This window comes from Aquarana catesbeiana, linkage group LG11 (assembly GCF_042186555.1).
Source record: "Aquarana catesbeiana isolate 2022-GZ linkage group LG11, ASM4218655v1, whole genome shotgun sequence".
NCBI lineage: Eukaryota > Metazoa > Chordata > Amphibia > Anura > Ranidae > Aquarana > Aquarana catesbeiana.
The window spans coordinates 141,358,252-141,375,127 of NC_133334.1; the positions used below are offsets into that span (position 1 = coordinate 141,358,252).

General features: G+C 43.8%; 1 protein-coding gene across 2 annotated transcripts in view; it reads left to right on the forward strand.

Annotated features, from left to right (window-relative positions):
- Window positions 1-16,876, forward strand: part of ZNF423 (zinc finger protein 423) — a 442,417-nt gene that overhangs the window by 73,302 nt on the left and 352,239 nt on the right. For both annotated transcript variants that reach the window (XM_073605003.1, XM_073605004.1), the window contains exon 2: window positions 5,051-5,104. In XM_073605003.1, the coding sequence (XP_073461104.1) occupies window positions 5,051-5,104 (54 nt within the window). The remainder of the gene's footprint in view (window positions 1-5,050; window positions 5,105-16,876) is intronic.

Consider the following 16,876-nt stretch of genomic DNA (forward strand, 5'->3'; position numbering starts at 1 on the left):
TTATTTTTTTTACACTTTTTTTCATTTTTTAGAATTTTTTTACAATATTTTTTAAAATATTTTTTGGGGGGCTTTGGTGAGATGTCAGGGGTCTAAACAGAACCCTGACATCTCCCCTTTGAGACAGACAAAGGGACTGAGGACACAGATTCCCCAGGCTAATAAACGGTTTACTCTGCTCAGTTATCACAGGACAAAGGAGCGATCTCGCTCACTGTGTCCTATTCCTGACAGTCCCCCCTGCAGCCATCGGGAGAGGAGGGGAGCTGGCTGAGGGGGACAAGGGGGGGCTGAAGAGGACAGGAGGGGCAGAACAGAAACGGGGGCTGAAGGAGGACAGGGGGGGGCGGAGAAGGACACAGAGGGGGCCGGGGGAGGAGCACACAGAACAGCCGGAATGATCGGTGCAGCAGGAAGGACAGCTGTGAACACCGATCTCCCTGTATTGCTTTTTAGCTGACAGCCACAGGAGGGAGAGAAGGAGAAGCGTCTGTCAGCTAAAAATGGATACAAAGGAGATCGGTGTTCACAGCTGTTCCCCGCTGCACCAATCATTCCCCGGATTTTTCGAGGCTCTTGCGGGTGTGCGGGAGACGCCACAGACATACGGTAGACTCCTGCACCTTGCGGGAGACTTGAGATATATGCAGAAGAGTGTGGCACCATTCACAAGGCACAATGCGGCCTGCACATGCACAGTGAGCACAGCTCCCAACAGTTAAGGAGGAGCTGGGGACTTGATGACCTGTGAAGCACCGGCCTGGTTGAGGACAGCACTGGATCCTTGGACAGGTGAGTTTCTGTTTATTACAAGCCAGCAGCTACATTTTTTGTAGCTGCTGACATTTAATTTTTGCTGAATTGACTGAAGCTCTTCTTTAATGTATTTAGAGTTATGAGCATTCAAATATAATGACAATCTTTGTAAGTCTAATGCTGCGGTTGCTGTTAGTTTCACTGCAGAAAATGTTTTCATCATAATTTTCGTCAGTGGCTTTTTTACAGTGACGAAAACGAAACTAAAAGTACAGCACATTTTCGTCAACTGATGAAAACTATGACGAAAATAGAATCCGTTTTCGGATGTTAATGACAAGGAGGGACGTTTACCCTCAAGAATTTACTGTATTTATCGGTGTATAACACAGTGTATACGCCGATATTTGCTTTTTACCAATAGGAGGCAGGGATCGGGCGGTACGCCCCTGGGTGCCACACATTGGGGGGTGGTCAAGCCAGCCTCCCCGCCTCTCCTGGCCCTTGGACAGCACTGCCAGCAAAGTCTATCATTAGGAAAAAATCATTGCTAGCCCCTTCTCCTATACTGCTCCTCCTCCTGTGTCACTCATTGTAAGCTGTAACTTCTAACCTCAATAGCTTCATTCTTGTTGGCCGCTCTCCTCCTCCTGCTCCTCCTCCTCCGAGTGTTTCTTTAGATTGGAGGAGGAGAGCGGTCACATGATCATCCATGAATCTTCAGAGGAGAGCAGTCGTGTGACTGTGTCCTGGCAAGAACTAAGCTATGGGGTAAATTTAGAGACTTTGATTTACAATGAGAGTGACACAGGAGAAGCTGTGTATTAGGAAGGGCTGGCAGTGATTTATTCTTAACGTTAGAGTACGCTGGCAGTACTGTCCCAGGAGACTGGGGGTCTCCTGGGCATGCAGGGGGGGGCTGTGTATTGTGGGGGGCTTTGTATTGTGCAGAGGGTGGGGGGCTGTGCTGTGTACTGTGGAGGGCTTTGTATTGTGCAGAGGGTGGGGGCTGTGCTGTGTACTGTGGGGGGGCTTTGTATTGTGCAGAGGGTGGGGGGCTGTGCTGTGTACTGTGGGGGGCTTTGTATTGTGCAGTGGGTGGGGGGCTGTGCTGTGTACTGTGGGGGCCTCTGTACTGTGCAGAGGGTGGGGGCTGTGCTGTGTACTGTGGGGGGCTTTGTATTGTGCAGAGGGTGGGGCCTGTGTTTTGTGTACCGTGGGGGTGTGTGTTTTGTGCATAGGGTGGGGGACTGTGTACTGTTGATGTCTGTGTGCTGTGGGGGGCTGTGTATTGTGCAGAGGGTGGGGGGCTGTGTACTGTGCACATTCAATTTTAGTTGACTAAAAGGATTATATTAGACTAAAATGTACTGGAGATTTTAGTCGACTAAAATACGATGACTAAAATGGGACTAAAACTAAAATGTCATTTTAGGACATTTTCCATCGGAATTTCCGTCACACAAAATTCATTGTCGTAAATTCCGATCGTGTGTACACAATTCCGATGACAAAGTTCCACGCAAGCTCTGAGTCAAGCAGAAGAACTGCACTGGCTATTGAACTTCATTTTCTTGGCTCGTCGTACGTGTTGTACATCACCGCGTTCTTGACGTTCGGAATTTCCGACAAGATTTGTGTGACCGTGTGTATGCAAGACAAGTTTGAGCCAACATCCGTCGGAAAAAAAAACATGGATTTTGTTGTCGGAAAATCCTATTGTGTGTACAGGGCATTAGTCTTATCTGTCTTTCTTTATTATATTGCTGACATTTAAAAAAAAACTATGGTGATCCACTCCGTGAAAATCAGAAATGGTATATTAATTTAATTTGGTAGGCACTGAATACATAAACGCTTGATGGCTTTTTGCAGAAAATTATTTTAGGCTTATATCACTGAGACGGTAAATTTGTCAGTATTTTGAGCCTTGCCCTGATGATTTTGCCAATCGTATGAATTATGGATGAACAAAGTATTTTGGTGTGTTGTATCCAAAACTTATCTAACTATGATTTCACTCTAAGGGGGAACGGTCAAAAAGTGTAACTTTGGGGGGGACGGTCACTAGCAACAATTCTCCATAAAATTTTGTCAGTGTTAACCACTTGACTCCCAGGTGCTGTTTAAAATGACCTGAAGACAGCAGCTATGTGTTTGAGCGCTATTTGAAATCAGCGTCTGAACTCAGCTGCTGCTGAAAGGTCATCCAATGTCCATTCAGTTGGACAGCACCACATCAGGGAAGGTACCAGTGGTATTGCTGCGGCTTCCTCAGCCGACAGTGCCTGGACACAGGGGCATGATCCCCACATCTGGCAACATAGAAACAAAGTGTAAAAATGGTGAATCTGCTAATCTTTTTTCATGGCTTATCACTGATGGGGATTATAATTGTTCACCAACCAACTGATCAGGGCTTCATTTTGTAACCTAATACAACAGCTAGATTTTGATTAGGAACATTTTCATGCGGTGACATCCATATTGAAGATGTTAGCTAGGCAGTATTTCACCACTCTGCATGCACATCATATTTCTTTTTCAATAGACTGCATGACTCAGTCATGCTAGCCCTTAATAACTGCTTGGTATGTTAACACTACGTACACTCCACAATATTGATTTACCCGGTCTATATTGGCTGATCATTCTGTTTCTATTTATATACAATTTGTGAGCTTTAAAATGTGATTTGTGCAGTAAATAACAGTACTAGATTTAGGAGAATAACACTATAAGATATCTACCAAATATATTATATATATCCTATAGAGGTTGCACAGGCAGTCCAACTCCTCCAGGATAGCACATCAATACGTGCCATTGCCAGAAGATTTGCTGTCTCCCAATACAGTCTCAAGAGCATGGAGGAGATTCCAAGAGACAGGCAGTTAGTCTAGGAGAGCTGGATGGGCCATAGAAGGTCCTTAACCCATCAGCAGGACCGGTACCTGCTCCTTTGTGCAAGGAGAAACAGAATGAGCACTGCCAGAGCCCTACAAAATGATCTCCAGCAGGCCACTGGTGTGAATGTCTTTGACCATACAAGCTGAAACAGACATCACAAGTATTGCCTGAGGGCCCCTTTCTCCCATAGTAGGCCCTGTGCTCACTGCCCGCCTCAGTGGGGCTCAATTGGCATTTGCCATTGAACACCAGAATTGGCAGGTCTGCCACTGGCGCCCTGTGCTTTTCACAGATGAGAGCAGGTTCACCCTGGGCACATGTGTCAGATGTGAAAGGGTCTGGCAAAGCCGTGGAGAACGTTATGCTGCCTGAAACATCGTTCAACATGACTGGTTTGGTGGTGGGTCAGTGATGGTCTGGGGAGGCATATCCATGGTGGGATGCACAGACCTCTACAGGCTAGAAAATAACACCCTGACTGCCATTAGGTATCAGGATGAAATCCTTGGACCCATTTTCAGACCCTACGCTGGTGCAGTGGGTCCTGGGTTCCTCTTGGTGCACAACAATGCCCGGCCTCATGTGGCGAGAGTATGCAGTTCCTGGAGGAAGAAGGAATTGATACAATTGACTGGCCCCCATGCCTGCTTGACCTAAATCCAATAGAACACCCACGGGAAATTGTTTCGGCCATTCGACGCCATCGGGTTGCACCTCCAGTCTGTTCAGGAGCTCAGTGATGCCCTGGTCCAGATCTGGGAGGAAATATTCCAGGACACCATCTTGTCTCATTAGGAGCATGCATCGACATTGTCAGGCATGCATACAATTTTGTGGGGGCCATACAAACTACTGAGCACCATTTTGAGTTTCTGTAATGAAATGGACTAGCCTGCTGCATAATTTTTTCACTTTGATTTTTGGGGTGTCTTTGCTTTCAGTCCTCTGTAGGTTGATATTTTTCATTTCCATCAAACGATGTGTGCCTTTTATTCCTAACACATTACCCAGTCCATATCAGTAAGGATATCTAGCATGATAACTTTCCCCATTGAGATCTGATGTGTTTTCAAAGTGTTCCTTTAATTTTTTGAGCAGTGTGAGTGTGTGTGTATGTGTGTGTCTATCTATCTATCTATCTATCTATCTATCTATCTATCTATCTATCTATCTATCTATCTATCTATCTATCTATCTATCTATCTATCTATCTATCTATCTATCTATCTATCTATATATCTATCTATGGATATCTATGGCTTTATATAGGAGCATGGTATGCAGTGCTATGCTCAGTCCATATTTGAGTGTGAGATATAAATAAATAATAAATTCTTTAAGTCATGTTTTCTGTTATTGATGATTTGCCTTTTTTTTTTTTCAGTGGAGGATTCTGATGACTTCAGTTTGAATTGGGATGCCTCACTAAACCAAACAGGTACAGTCATGCAGGTCTTCTTGTATGTTGGTATTTTATGTCAAAGTTTTTAACTTTGTTCCCATATTGTGTGTGTGTGTGTCTGTTAGAACATTAAATACACTATTAATTAAAATTATCCATTAAAGCCTTAAGCCTATATAGCAGCCTTTCTCAACCTTTTCAACATAGAGGAACCCTTGAAATAACTTTCTGGTCTCAGGGCACCCCTGCTTAAAATGTCATGTTTCATCAGTGTAATGGTCAGTGGGAAGAATGCTCCTTACACGTGTGGTCCTTGGAAAGAATTATCCCCTTACAGATAGCGAAAAAGACCAATGGTGTCAGTGGGAACTTCTCTGAAAGGCAGAAGTTGCTCAAGGAACCCCTAGCAACCTCTGGAGGAACCCTAGGGTTCCATGGAATGCTTGTTATAGAGAAGTACAGATCCACCTGGAAATTATATAGATATATTTGAGTTTTTATAAATATGTTTAATAACAGGAATGTTTTAGCTACTCTCCACCCAGTTCATTTCATTCAGTTCATTACTCTTCACCCAGTATTTCTCAGTAATCCTGTCAGTTTACTAATTTCTATCTCTTGAAGGTGTTTTGTAAATCACAACTACTTCACTATAAAATATAGATAGTTACGAAGTATACAGAGGAACAATGCAAATATCAGTAGTGGCTGCATATGTGGCAACTTTTTCTAGTATTTAACATGCATAAAATTGTTATATGGTAAGAATACTTAAAAAAAAAAATATATATATTAGCGGAGAGGAGGAATTTCAGGAGGTGGAGTCAGTACAGGAAAAACTGCTTGCAGGTAGCAAGGTACCATGGGATGTGTAGTCCTTAGAAATTGAAATTGAAAGTAAACATCAGAGGAGAAGCTGCAAAGCATGCAGGGAAGTTGTGAAAAGAGATGGCCAGGACAGGTAGAACTCATAACATGATTTTTCATGTAAGCTTATATGGGATTGTCAGAAATTACTGTTATTTAAATTGTTGTTACAATGCTGATGTTATAAAATGAAAGTGTATGCTGGAATCATAGATTTTCTTAACCACTTGACCACTGGGCATTTAGACCCCCTTAATAACCAGACCAATTTTCAGCTTTTGGTGCTCTCACATTTTTAATGACAATTACTCAGTCATGCAACACTGTATCTATATGAAATTTTTGTCCTTTTTTTCACACAAATAGAGCTTTTTTTTGGTGGTATTTAATCACCTCTGGGTTTTTTATATTTTTTGCGCTATAAAAGAAAAAAGACCGAAAAATGTGTAAAAAAATGCATTTTTCTTAGTTTCTGTTATAAAATTTTGCAAATTACCGTATTTATCGGCGTATAACACACACCCACAGTTTAGGAGGGAATTTTAAGGAAAAAAACTTTTAGGAGGAAAGTTTAAGGAAAAAAACTTACATTTAAATGCCCATCAATGCAGCCTCATCAGTGTACATCTGCAGCCTTGTCAGTGTCCATCTGTAGTGTTGTCCCTGATTGCAGCCTTGTCCCCCATTGCAGCCTTGTCCCCCATTGCAGCCTTGTCCCCCATTGCAGCCTTGTCCCCCATTGCAGCCTTGTCCCCCATTGCAGCCTTGTCCCCCATTGGAGCCTTGTCCCCCATTGCAGCCTTGTCCCCCATTGCAGCCTTGTCCCGATTGCAGCCTTGTCAGTGTTATGCCCCGTACACACGGTCGGATTTTCCGATGGAAAATGTGTGATAGGACCTTGTTGTCGGAAATTCCGACCGTGTGTTGGCTCCATCACACATTTTCCATCGGATTTTCCGACACACAAAGTTTGAGAGCATGCTATAAAATTTTCCGACAACAAAATCCGTTGTCGGAATTTCCGATAGTGTGTAGACAAATTCGACGCACAAAGTGCCACGCATGCTCAGAATAAATAAAGAGATGAAAGCTATTGGCTACTGCCCCGTTTATAGTCCCGACGTACGTGTTTTACGTCACCGCGTTCAGAATGATCGAATTTTCCGACAACTTTGTGTGACCGTGTGTATGCAAGACAAGTTTGAGCGAACATCCGTCGGAAAAAATCCTAGGATTTTGTTGTCGGAATGTCCGAACAAAGTCCGACCGTGTGTACGGGGCAATACTCTGTAGCCTGTGTCATTTGCATCATCTTTGAAAATGGCGCCACCGTTCTCGGCCGCCTTCGGCCATTCTCGGCGGCTCCCGCCCGCCTTCGGCCATTCTCGGCGGCTTTCGGCCATTCTTGGCGGCTCTCGGCTTTCGGCGGCTCCCGCGGGACTGCGAGAGGCGCCGAAAGCGGCCGAGAGCCGCCGAGAATGGCCGAAGGCGGGCGAGAGCCGCCGAGAATGGCCGAAGGCGGGCGAGAGCCGCCGAGAATGGCCGAAGGCGGGCGAGAGCCGCCGAGAATGGCCAAAGGCGGGCGAGAGCCGCCGAGAATGGCCGAAGGCGGGCGAGAGCCGCCGAGAATGGCCGAAGGCGGCCGAGAGCCGCCGAGAATGGCCGAAGGCGGACGAGAACGGCGGCGCCATTTTCAAAGCTGCCGAGAAGAGCCAGAAGCCGCTGAGAGCGGCCGAAGAGCTCACAATCGGCGGGGGATCGGCGTATAACACGCACCCGCGATTTTCCCCTGATTTTCAGGGAGAAAAAGTGCGTGTTATACGCCGATAAATACGGTAGTAATTTTTCTTTATATATTTTGGCCAAAATTTATACCGCTACATATCTTTGGTAAAAATAACCCAAATCGGTGGATATTATTTGGTCTTTGTGAAAGTTATAGAGTCCAAAAGCTATGGTGCCAATCTCTGAAAATTGATCACACCTGAAGTACTGATGGCCTATCTAATTTCTTGAGACCCTAACATGCCAGAAAAGTACAAATACCCCCCAAATGACCCCTTTTTGGAAAGAAGACATTCCAAGGTATTTAGAAAGATGCATGGTGAGTTTTTTGAAGTTATCATTTTTTCCCACAATTCTTTGCAAAATCAAGTTTTTTTTTTTTTTACTTTTTTTTTTTCACAAAATTGTCATATTAGCAGGTTATTTCTCACACACTGCATATGCATACCACAAATTACACCCCAAAACACATTCTGCTATTACTCCTGAGTACCGCGATACCACATGTGTGAGACTTTTACACAGCGTGGCCACATACAGAGACCCAACATGCAGGGGAGCACCTCCAGGCGTTCTGGAGCACCCAGGCCAATTCTGACATTTCTCTCCTACATGTAAAAATCATCATTTATTAGCTAGAAAATTACATAGACCCCAAAACATTATATATGTTTTTTTAGCAAAGACCCTAGAGAATACAATGGCGGTCATTGCAACTTTTTATCTTGCACGGTATTTGCGCAGCAATTTTTTTAACTCGTTTTTTGGGAAAAAAAACAGTTTTGTGCTTTAAAAAAAAAACAAAACAGTAAAGTTAGCCCAAAGTTTTTGCATAATATGAAAGATGAAGTTACGCCGAGTAAATAGATACCCAACATGTCACCTTTCAAAATTGCACGCGCTTGTGGAATGGCGTCAAACTTCGCTACTCAAAAATCCCCATAGGCGACGCTTTAAAAATTTTTACTGGTTACATGTTTTGAGTTACAGAGGAGGTCTAGGGCCAAAATTATTTTTCTCGCTCTACCGATCGCACCGATACCTCACATGTGTGGTTTGAATACCGTTTTCATATATGGGCGAGACTTACGTATGCTTCTGCATGCGAGCACACAGGGACAGGGGCGCTTTAAAAATTTTTTTTTTTATTGTTCATTTTACTTTATTTATTTTAGTTTGATGTTTTTTTCAAAAAAAAAAAAAAAATTGACCTCTTTTATTCCTATTACAAGGAATGTAAACATCCCTTGTAATAGGAATATGGCATGACAGGTCCTCTTTACAGTGAGATATGGAGTCAATAAGACCTCACATCTCACCTCTAGGCTGGGAAGCCTGAAATAAAAAAATAAAAAAAAAGATCCTGGCTTCGATCATAGCGGTGAGTCGGTAGAAGCACCGGAGGGTGGCGGGAGGGGGGGACGTCCCCTCTCGCCTCCCGTAAGAACAATCAAGCAGTGGACCAGCCGCTATGATCATTCTTATGGTGTAGGGAATTGCCGGTTAAAAAAGCTGATATCTGAATGATGTCTGTAGCTGCAGGCATCCTTCAGATATTCCTGCACAAAGTCAAGAACGTTGTATGACAGCCGGCGGGCGGGAAGTAGTTAAAACGCATTTTTTTTTTTAACACAAAGTTGTCCATTTATACATTATTTCTAACACATAGCATGTACATACCAAAAATGACACCCCAAAATAGATTCTCCTACTCCTCGTGAGTACGGCGATACCACATGTGTGAGACTTCCACAGCCTGGACACATACAGGGGCCGAGTACAGCCAAGTATGGCTGAGCATGGCAAAGTATGGCAGAGTATGGCTGGGTAGCACCGAGTATTGCTGGGTATGGCAGAGTATTGTGGGGTATTGCAAAGTATGGCTGGGTATGGCAGGGCATGGCGGGGTATTTCAGAGTATGGCGGGGTATTTCAGAGTATGGCAGGGTATTGCCGAGTATGGCTGAGCATGGCTGAGTATGGCAGGGTATCACCGAGTATGGCGGGGTATTGCAGAGTATTGCACAGTATTATGGGGTATTGCGGGGTATTGCAGGGTATTGCAGAGTATTGCGGGGTATTGCAGAGTATTGCACAGTATTCTGGGGCATTGCAGAGTATTGCACAGTATTCTGGGGCATTGCAGAGTATTGCAGGGCATTGCAGAGCATCAGGGATGGCTGAGCATGGATGGATGGCTGGATGTCACTGGTTAGCGCTGTGGGCACTACACAACCAGCCCACAGCGCAACTGCCATCCATCCACCCCCCTCTCCGCTCACAGTGTACCGATCGGTACACAGGAGGGGAGGAGAGGAACTGGCATCATGAGATGACGCTGGTTTGTTTACATGTGATCGCTCCGTCATTTGACGGAACGATCACATGGTAAACGGCCGCGATCAGCGGACATTTACCGGGATCCGTGATGCGCCGGGTCCGGAGGACCCGGCGGTCACGGATATGTTCAGGTGCGTGCCCCAGGGGGCGCGCGAGAGGGGAACTCTGGGAAGACGTCATATGACGTGATCCCAGAGTTAAGCAACCGCCTTGCTGCCATCATTCGGCTATGGGCCGGTTGTAAAGTGGTTAAAGTGGTTCTAAAGGCTCAAGGTTTTTTTTACCTTCATGGATTCTATCCATGAAGGTAAAAAACCATCTGTGCTGCTTCTGCACAGCCACCCCTAACACTCTCCTGAGCCCCATCTCGATCCAGTGATTTGCACAAGAGCCTTGGCTCCTTGGGGATTCGCTTCCCATTGGCTGAGGCAGCAGTGGGAGCCAATCAGGAGAGGGAGGGGGCGAGGCCGAGCTGCGGCTCTGTGTGTGAATGGACACGGAGAGCTGTGGCTGGAGAACGAATCGGCTTGGGTACCCCCAGAGCAAACTGCTTGCTTTGGGGGCACTTGGAAGGAGGGAGGGGCCAGAAGCGCTGGCGGGGGACCCAAGAAGAGGAAGATCGAGGCTGCTCTGTGGATAACCACTGCACAGAGCAGGTAAGTGTAACATGTTTGTTATTTAAACAAAAAAGACTTTAATATCACTTTAAACTCCCAAAGCTTTGACACAATGATAAAGCTATTTAAATTACCCATGTAACTGTAGTTTTCTACACTCAGTGGACAGAAAATAACTGTCTCTTTTTTGAAAATGAGTCTCTTTATTCAGGTGTGTTCTCTTTGTAAATTGAATGTATAGTATTGTTGATTTAAAAATACTATTTATTGAACAATGTATAATTTTTCCCTTTTTAAAGCATAATTAAATTCTGCAACAAAAAATGCAATTAATTAAAGCTTTCCAATCCCTAGATGCATTTGTTTTTCTTTTCTTTTTTCACAATTTTAAAATGCCAGTAAAACTGTACTGTATCTGTAAAGGAGCTGTGTCATTACCCTAGGACAAGAAAAGGTTTAGGACTATGGAATACCTCCACCTCTCATCATCTTTATACCATTGAGGGAGGTGTTCACTAGTCAATAGAGACAGCTAGGCACAATACTAATTGATAAAGGAGCAGCATAGGAAGAGAACATAGGAAGCTATCTGTTCACTGAATTTTTGGCAGGGTGCTTTTTGCACTTTTTGAACAGATATAACAAAGCACTTTCAAATGTATATTTAACAAACCAAAAGAAAGTAGGTAAGTAAAGTTCATTGTTAAGCTGGACTGATTGAAATTCAGCCGGTTCAGTAAGGACTGGCCATATTTCAATCTGTACGTGTCCCTGCCTGTTTGACAGAAGTTGATCATTACACAAGAAAATAAAATAATTACCCCTAAATGGACTTTAATTGCATTAATATCAAATGAATGTACAAAGGATATAGAAAATAAATACAACAAATGAATGTACAAAGTATATAGAAAATAAATGTTTATTGTGCAAAATACAACATTAAAATTATGGATCAAAGGGGCCAATGAAAAATAGAAATGTATACAGATCTGTGATAGAGACACCAAAAATAGCAGCACACGATTGAATGTGGTCCTTTACCCGACACGTTTCAGTTACAAACTTTCCTCAGGGGTATTTTTCAAGAACCCACAACTGTGCATCTATAGTATTATTGAGAATATATAGTATGAATACATGGAATACATATGAGACCATAAACATATATAAAGATTTCTTCATATAGTAAATGCACTTACATGGGCTGAAATGGTGTCACAAAAAAAAACATTCCAAAGTAAAAACAAAAAGGCTTGTGCTTCTATAGAACGATCCTAATCACCCCATTGAGGTAAATACTGATGAATTTATATCAGGCAGTCAAAGGTGGTGATAGTGAAGTTGATGATTAGGGCACTTTCACACTGAGGCACTGGTGGCATCTTAGTGGTAAAGCAGCCCTCTACCGTCATTTTAGCGACGCTTTTTGGCCTCTAGTGGGGCAATTTTAACCCCCCCACTAGCAGCCGAAAAAGGGTTAAAAGCACCCACAAAGTGCCGCTGCCAAAGCACTTTGCAGGCGCTTCAGCAGCGCTGGCCATTGATTTTTTTCCTGTCCTACAAGCGCACCGCTCCAGTGTGAAAGCACTCAAGATTTCATACTGGGGCTGCAGAAGAGCCTGATTAAGTCACTTTTCAGGCTCTTTTTTTAGCGCAAAAGCGCCCGTAAAACACCTCAGTGTGAAATTAGACTTAGGTTGAATTCTGTAGAAGGGACCTGCTGGAAAACTTTTGTCGATCAACAGCTGCAATTGCTGATCATTGTACTCTGACACCAGTGGGAGTCACTGTCACAATACAATGTCCCAGCTGGGGGGGGGCGTTAGGGTTACATCCACTTTAATCCAAGAGCTACTTCACGATCCAGTGCTTGTATGACTGTAGCCTTTAAAGTTCTTACTCAACATGGATAAATTCACGTCGGTATTCCTCAGGGCTCATGCACACTGGGCTTAAAAATATTCTGCTTTTACAGTCATTTGTTGTCCTTTTTTTCTGCCTTTAAACAAACCTCTATGTCACCCTACATGTCCATGCATACATAGGCATTTACAGACTTATTAGAAGAGGAGCGTTTTATAGGCAGGAAAAAACCTCATCACCAGCGTATTTAGGAGCTTTTGGGCAAAAAAAAACCCCCACTTGACACGCTTAAACACTAGATTTGTTTTAGCTCCTAAAAATGGCCAGGAAAAAATGAATATTCTGGCAAATACAATCCATGAACGCTCAAACCCATGATGCACCTAAACGTGTGCAAAACGCAGCTTTAGGCACCTTTTTTAAGCTGCTTTTCTCCTTCCAGGACACAAGGCCTTCAGGGGAGCTTGCAAATACTTGGTGTACATGAGGCCTTACACTGGATTAAGAGTAAATTACCAATAACAGGAACACTGAACAACTTCTCACATGGCAGGGACATATTGAACATGCCATAATTTTTGACCATTTTTATTGATATTATTGCAGTAATAGCTGATGATTAGAATTTCTTTAATGGCCTGGTTTATTTGCTTAATATGCATTTCTTTCCTTTTTGTATTCTATTTTTTTTTTTCTATTCTATTTTTCTGTCCATGTAGACTATCTGCTTTTCACTGTCTGTTGTGCAGTCCCTCTGTGCAGGAGCTAACTGAGCATGTAAACGGTGCACTTACTCTCTCTTGCGTGACCCTCCCACCTTTTTTTTTTTTTTTTCCAAATGACTGAGATGGGCAAATTCCCTTTATGTAGCTGCACAACTAAATTCTATTAAATTCGCTATAAGTAAAGGCATATGTATATAATGTAGAGAAAAGCTGTTGGCAACCTACCATTCAATAAACTTACTACACAATAAACTTAGGAATATTGTTGTAACTGCAATACAACACAAGTGACATGTAATAGGATTTGCCAGGCATTTTTTTTCTTAATTATTGAGCTGTTACCAGCATAACAAACAATATATTTATCACTGTGTCAGGCTGGGTTCAGATTATTGCGAATTGGATACAGCTTTCCCCACATCCAATTCCCATAGCAGGAGATTGTGACCGACTCTGTATGGAGTGGTTCCCACATCTCTGCAGCAGCTCCGGTGCGCTTTGCACAGGAGCCCTGTGCGTTTTTCGGTCCTTTTCAGGTCCTAATTCAGCCAGAAATTTAAGCTGAAATCGGACCTGAACCGGTGAATGGAGACATACCGGACTCCTGCTGTGCGTTCTCCAATGTGAACCCAGCCACAGGAACTGTGAAGATTCCAAAATGTCAACTGTCTGTCACAGAACAGCCCCTTATTGCAGCCTTTAAATTATTTTAAAGTATAGTCACTAGAAGAAAAGAGACTGCGTAAATGATTTCTCCTGTCTTCAGTGGAGCGACATCTCAGCCTAGGTAAAGTCATCAAAGATTATTCTTATTATACAGGCATTATATAGCACCAACAGTTTGCGCAGCGCTTTACAACATGAGGAAAAACAGTACAGTTACAATTCAATACAGGAGGAATCGGAGGGCCCTGCTCCTTAAAGCTTAACCACTTGCCGACCGCCTCACACAGATATACTGCGGCAGAATGGCACGGGCAGGCAGAATCACGTACCTGCACGTGATCTTCCTCCCGCGGGCGGGGGTCCGATCGGAAACCCCCCCCCCCCCCCCCCCGGTGCCCGAGGTTGGCTTCTGTCTGGGAGCGATGAGAGGTGAGACCATCCATTCGTGGCCCCCCCCCCCCTCGCGATCGCTCCCAGCCAATCAGGTTCTTCCTCTGCTGCTGTATGCTAAACAGCAGCAAAGGAAATGTTGTCATCTCTCCTCGGCTCGGTATTTTCCGTTCCGGCGCCGAGTAGAGAAGACTTCACTGTGAGTGCACAACACATACACACTCAGTAGAACATGCCAGGCACACAATACACCCCCGATCACCCCCCCCCCCCCCCCCCGTCACACTGACACCAAGCAGTTTTTTTTTTTTCTGATTACTGCATTGGTGTCAGTTTGTGACAGTAAGTGTGGTAGGGCAGTTAGTGGTAGCCCCCTTTAGGTCTAGGGTACCCCCTAACCCCCCCTAATAAAGTTTTAACCCCTTGATCACCCCCCATCGCCAGTGTCACTAAGTGATCAATTTTCTGATCGCTGTATTAGTGTCGCTAGTTAGGGAGGTAAATATTTAGGTTCACCGTCAGCATTTTATAGCGTCAGGGACCCCCATATACTATCTAATAAATGTTTTAACCCCTTGATTGCCCCCTAGTTAACCCTTTCACCAGTGATCACCATATAACCGTTACGGGTGACGCTGGTTAGTTCATTTATTTTTTATAGTGTCAGGGCACCCGCCGTTTATTACCTAATAAAGGTTTAGCCCCCTGATCGCCCGGCGGTGATATGCATTGCCCCAGGCAGCGTCAGATTAGCGCCAGTACCGCTAACACCCACGCACGCAGCATACACCTCTCTTAGTGGTATAGTATCTGAACGCATCAATATCTGATCCGATCAGATCTATACTAGCGTGTATAGAGGGGTGATAACCTCCCCACCCAAAATATCTCATAAACAAAATCAGCAATGATAAAGTTACATGTGCAATGATATCACTCCATCCATATACCAAATAAGTGAAAAGGGTGAGCTGATATCCAATATATCAGCGTTGGATGAAACAACTCCGCTAACACCTGAAGGTTCAACTACAAGGTATAGACATAAAAAAGAAAATAGTGAAAAAATAAACAATAATTAGGAATAACAGAGTGATGGTCCTCAGCTACACTCCAGGGTCGGCCTCAATCATCATATGGGGAAAAAATTCTCTCAGCGATCTCCACTACGTCCCATTCCCGCTGAGACATCCCGGCCAAACACTCCAGGAGCAACGAGGGGAAGCTGCACCGCCGTGTTTGGCCGGGATGTCTCAGCGGGAATGGGGCGTAGTGGAGATCGCTGAGAGAATTTTTTCCCCATCTGATGATTGAGGCCGACCCTGGAGTGTAGCTGAGTCCTGCCAAGGACACGCCATTAGATGACATCTGTCGAGCTTCATCGGGCTAGAGACGTGCCATCCGGTGACACCAGTGGAGATCTTATCCAGGACCACCCTACGGGTTTACAGCCCCACACCGCTTGACGGTACAAGCTCGTTTGACTCACCGCCAAGGGCCTGTGAGTCCACCTTGTCTGGTAAGGGCATTGTGCATCTATCTCTTTGGGCCAATATCACCATATTAAGGGAAGAATTTACCTTTGTATAGGGATATGTCCAACAGCTCCTGCCTCACTACACTTAAAAGGACTGTTTGCACCTAGATTGATATGAAGCGATCCTGAATTATCCCATTATACGGTGGTGGACTCTAAATATCTTTATTTACAACCCTGATGGACTTCTGACTTTATATTCTGATCTATTTTTAGGGTTATACGTTATTTAACACACATCACTGTGTTATTCCTAATTTTTTATTTTCCTTTTCATGTCTTTTTCATGTCTACATCTTGTAGTTGAACCTACAGGTTATTTAATACACATCACTGTGTTATTCCTAATTATTGTTTATTTTTTCACTATTTTCTTTTTTATGTCTATACCTTGTAGTTGAACCTTCAGGTATTAGCGGAGTTGTTTCATCCAATGCTGATATATTGGATATCAGCTCACCTTTTTCACTTATTTGGTATATGGATGGAGTGATATCATTGCACATGTAACTTTATCATTGCTGATTTTGTTTATGAGATATTTTGGGTGGGGAGGTTATCACCCCTCTATACACGCTTAGGAGTACCATCAGTGCATTTGATATACATTTGTGGAGGTCACTATCTCCTTATTCATCCTACATAACCAACACTATTTGCACATACCTCAGGACTGTGCACTTCTATTTATTTTCTATACCGCTACTAATATTTCTTAGATGATATTACTCTTTAGCGCCACACTTTATTATTTTTTCACATATTTACACGGGTCAGGTTGTTGTGTTGGCTGCTTCACTTTGTAGGAGTTGGCGCAAATTTTTTATATTTATAATTTTACAGATCTATACTAGCGTCCCCAGCAGTTTAGGGTTCCCAAAAACGCAGTGTTAGCGGGATCAGCCCAGATACCTGCTAGCACCTGCGTTTTGTCCCTCCGCCCGGCCCAGCCCACCCAAGTGCAGTATCGATCAATCACTGTCACTTACAAAAACACTAAACGCATAACTGCAGC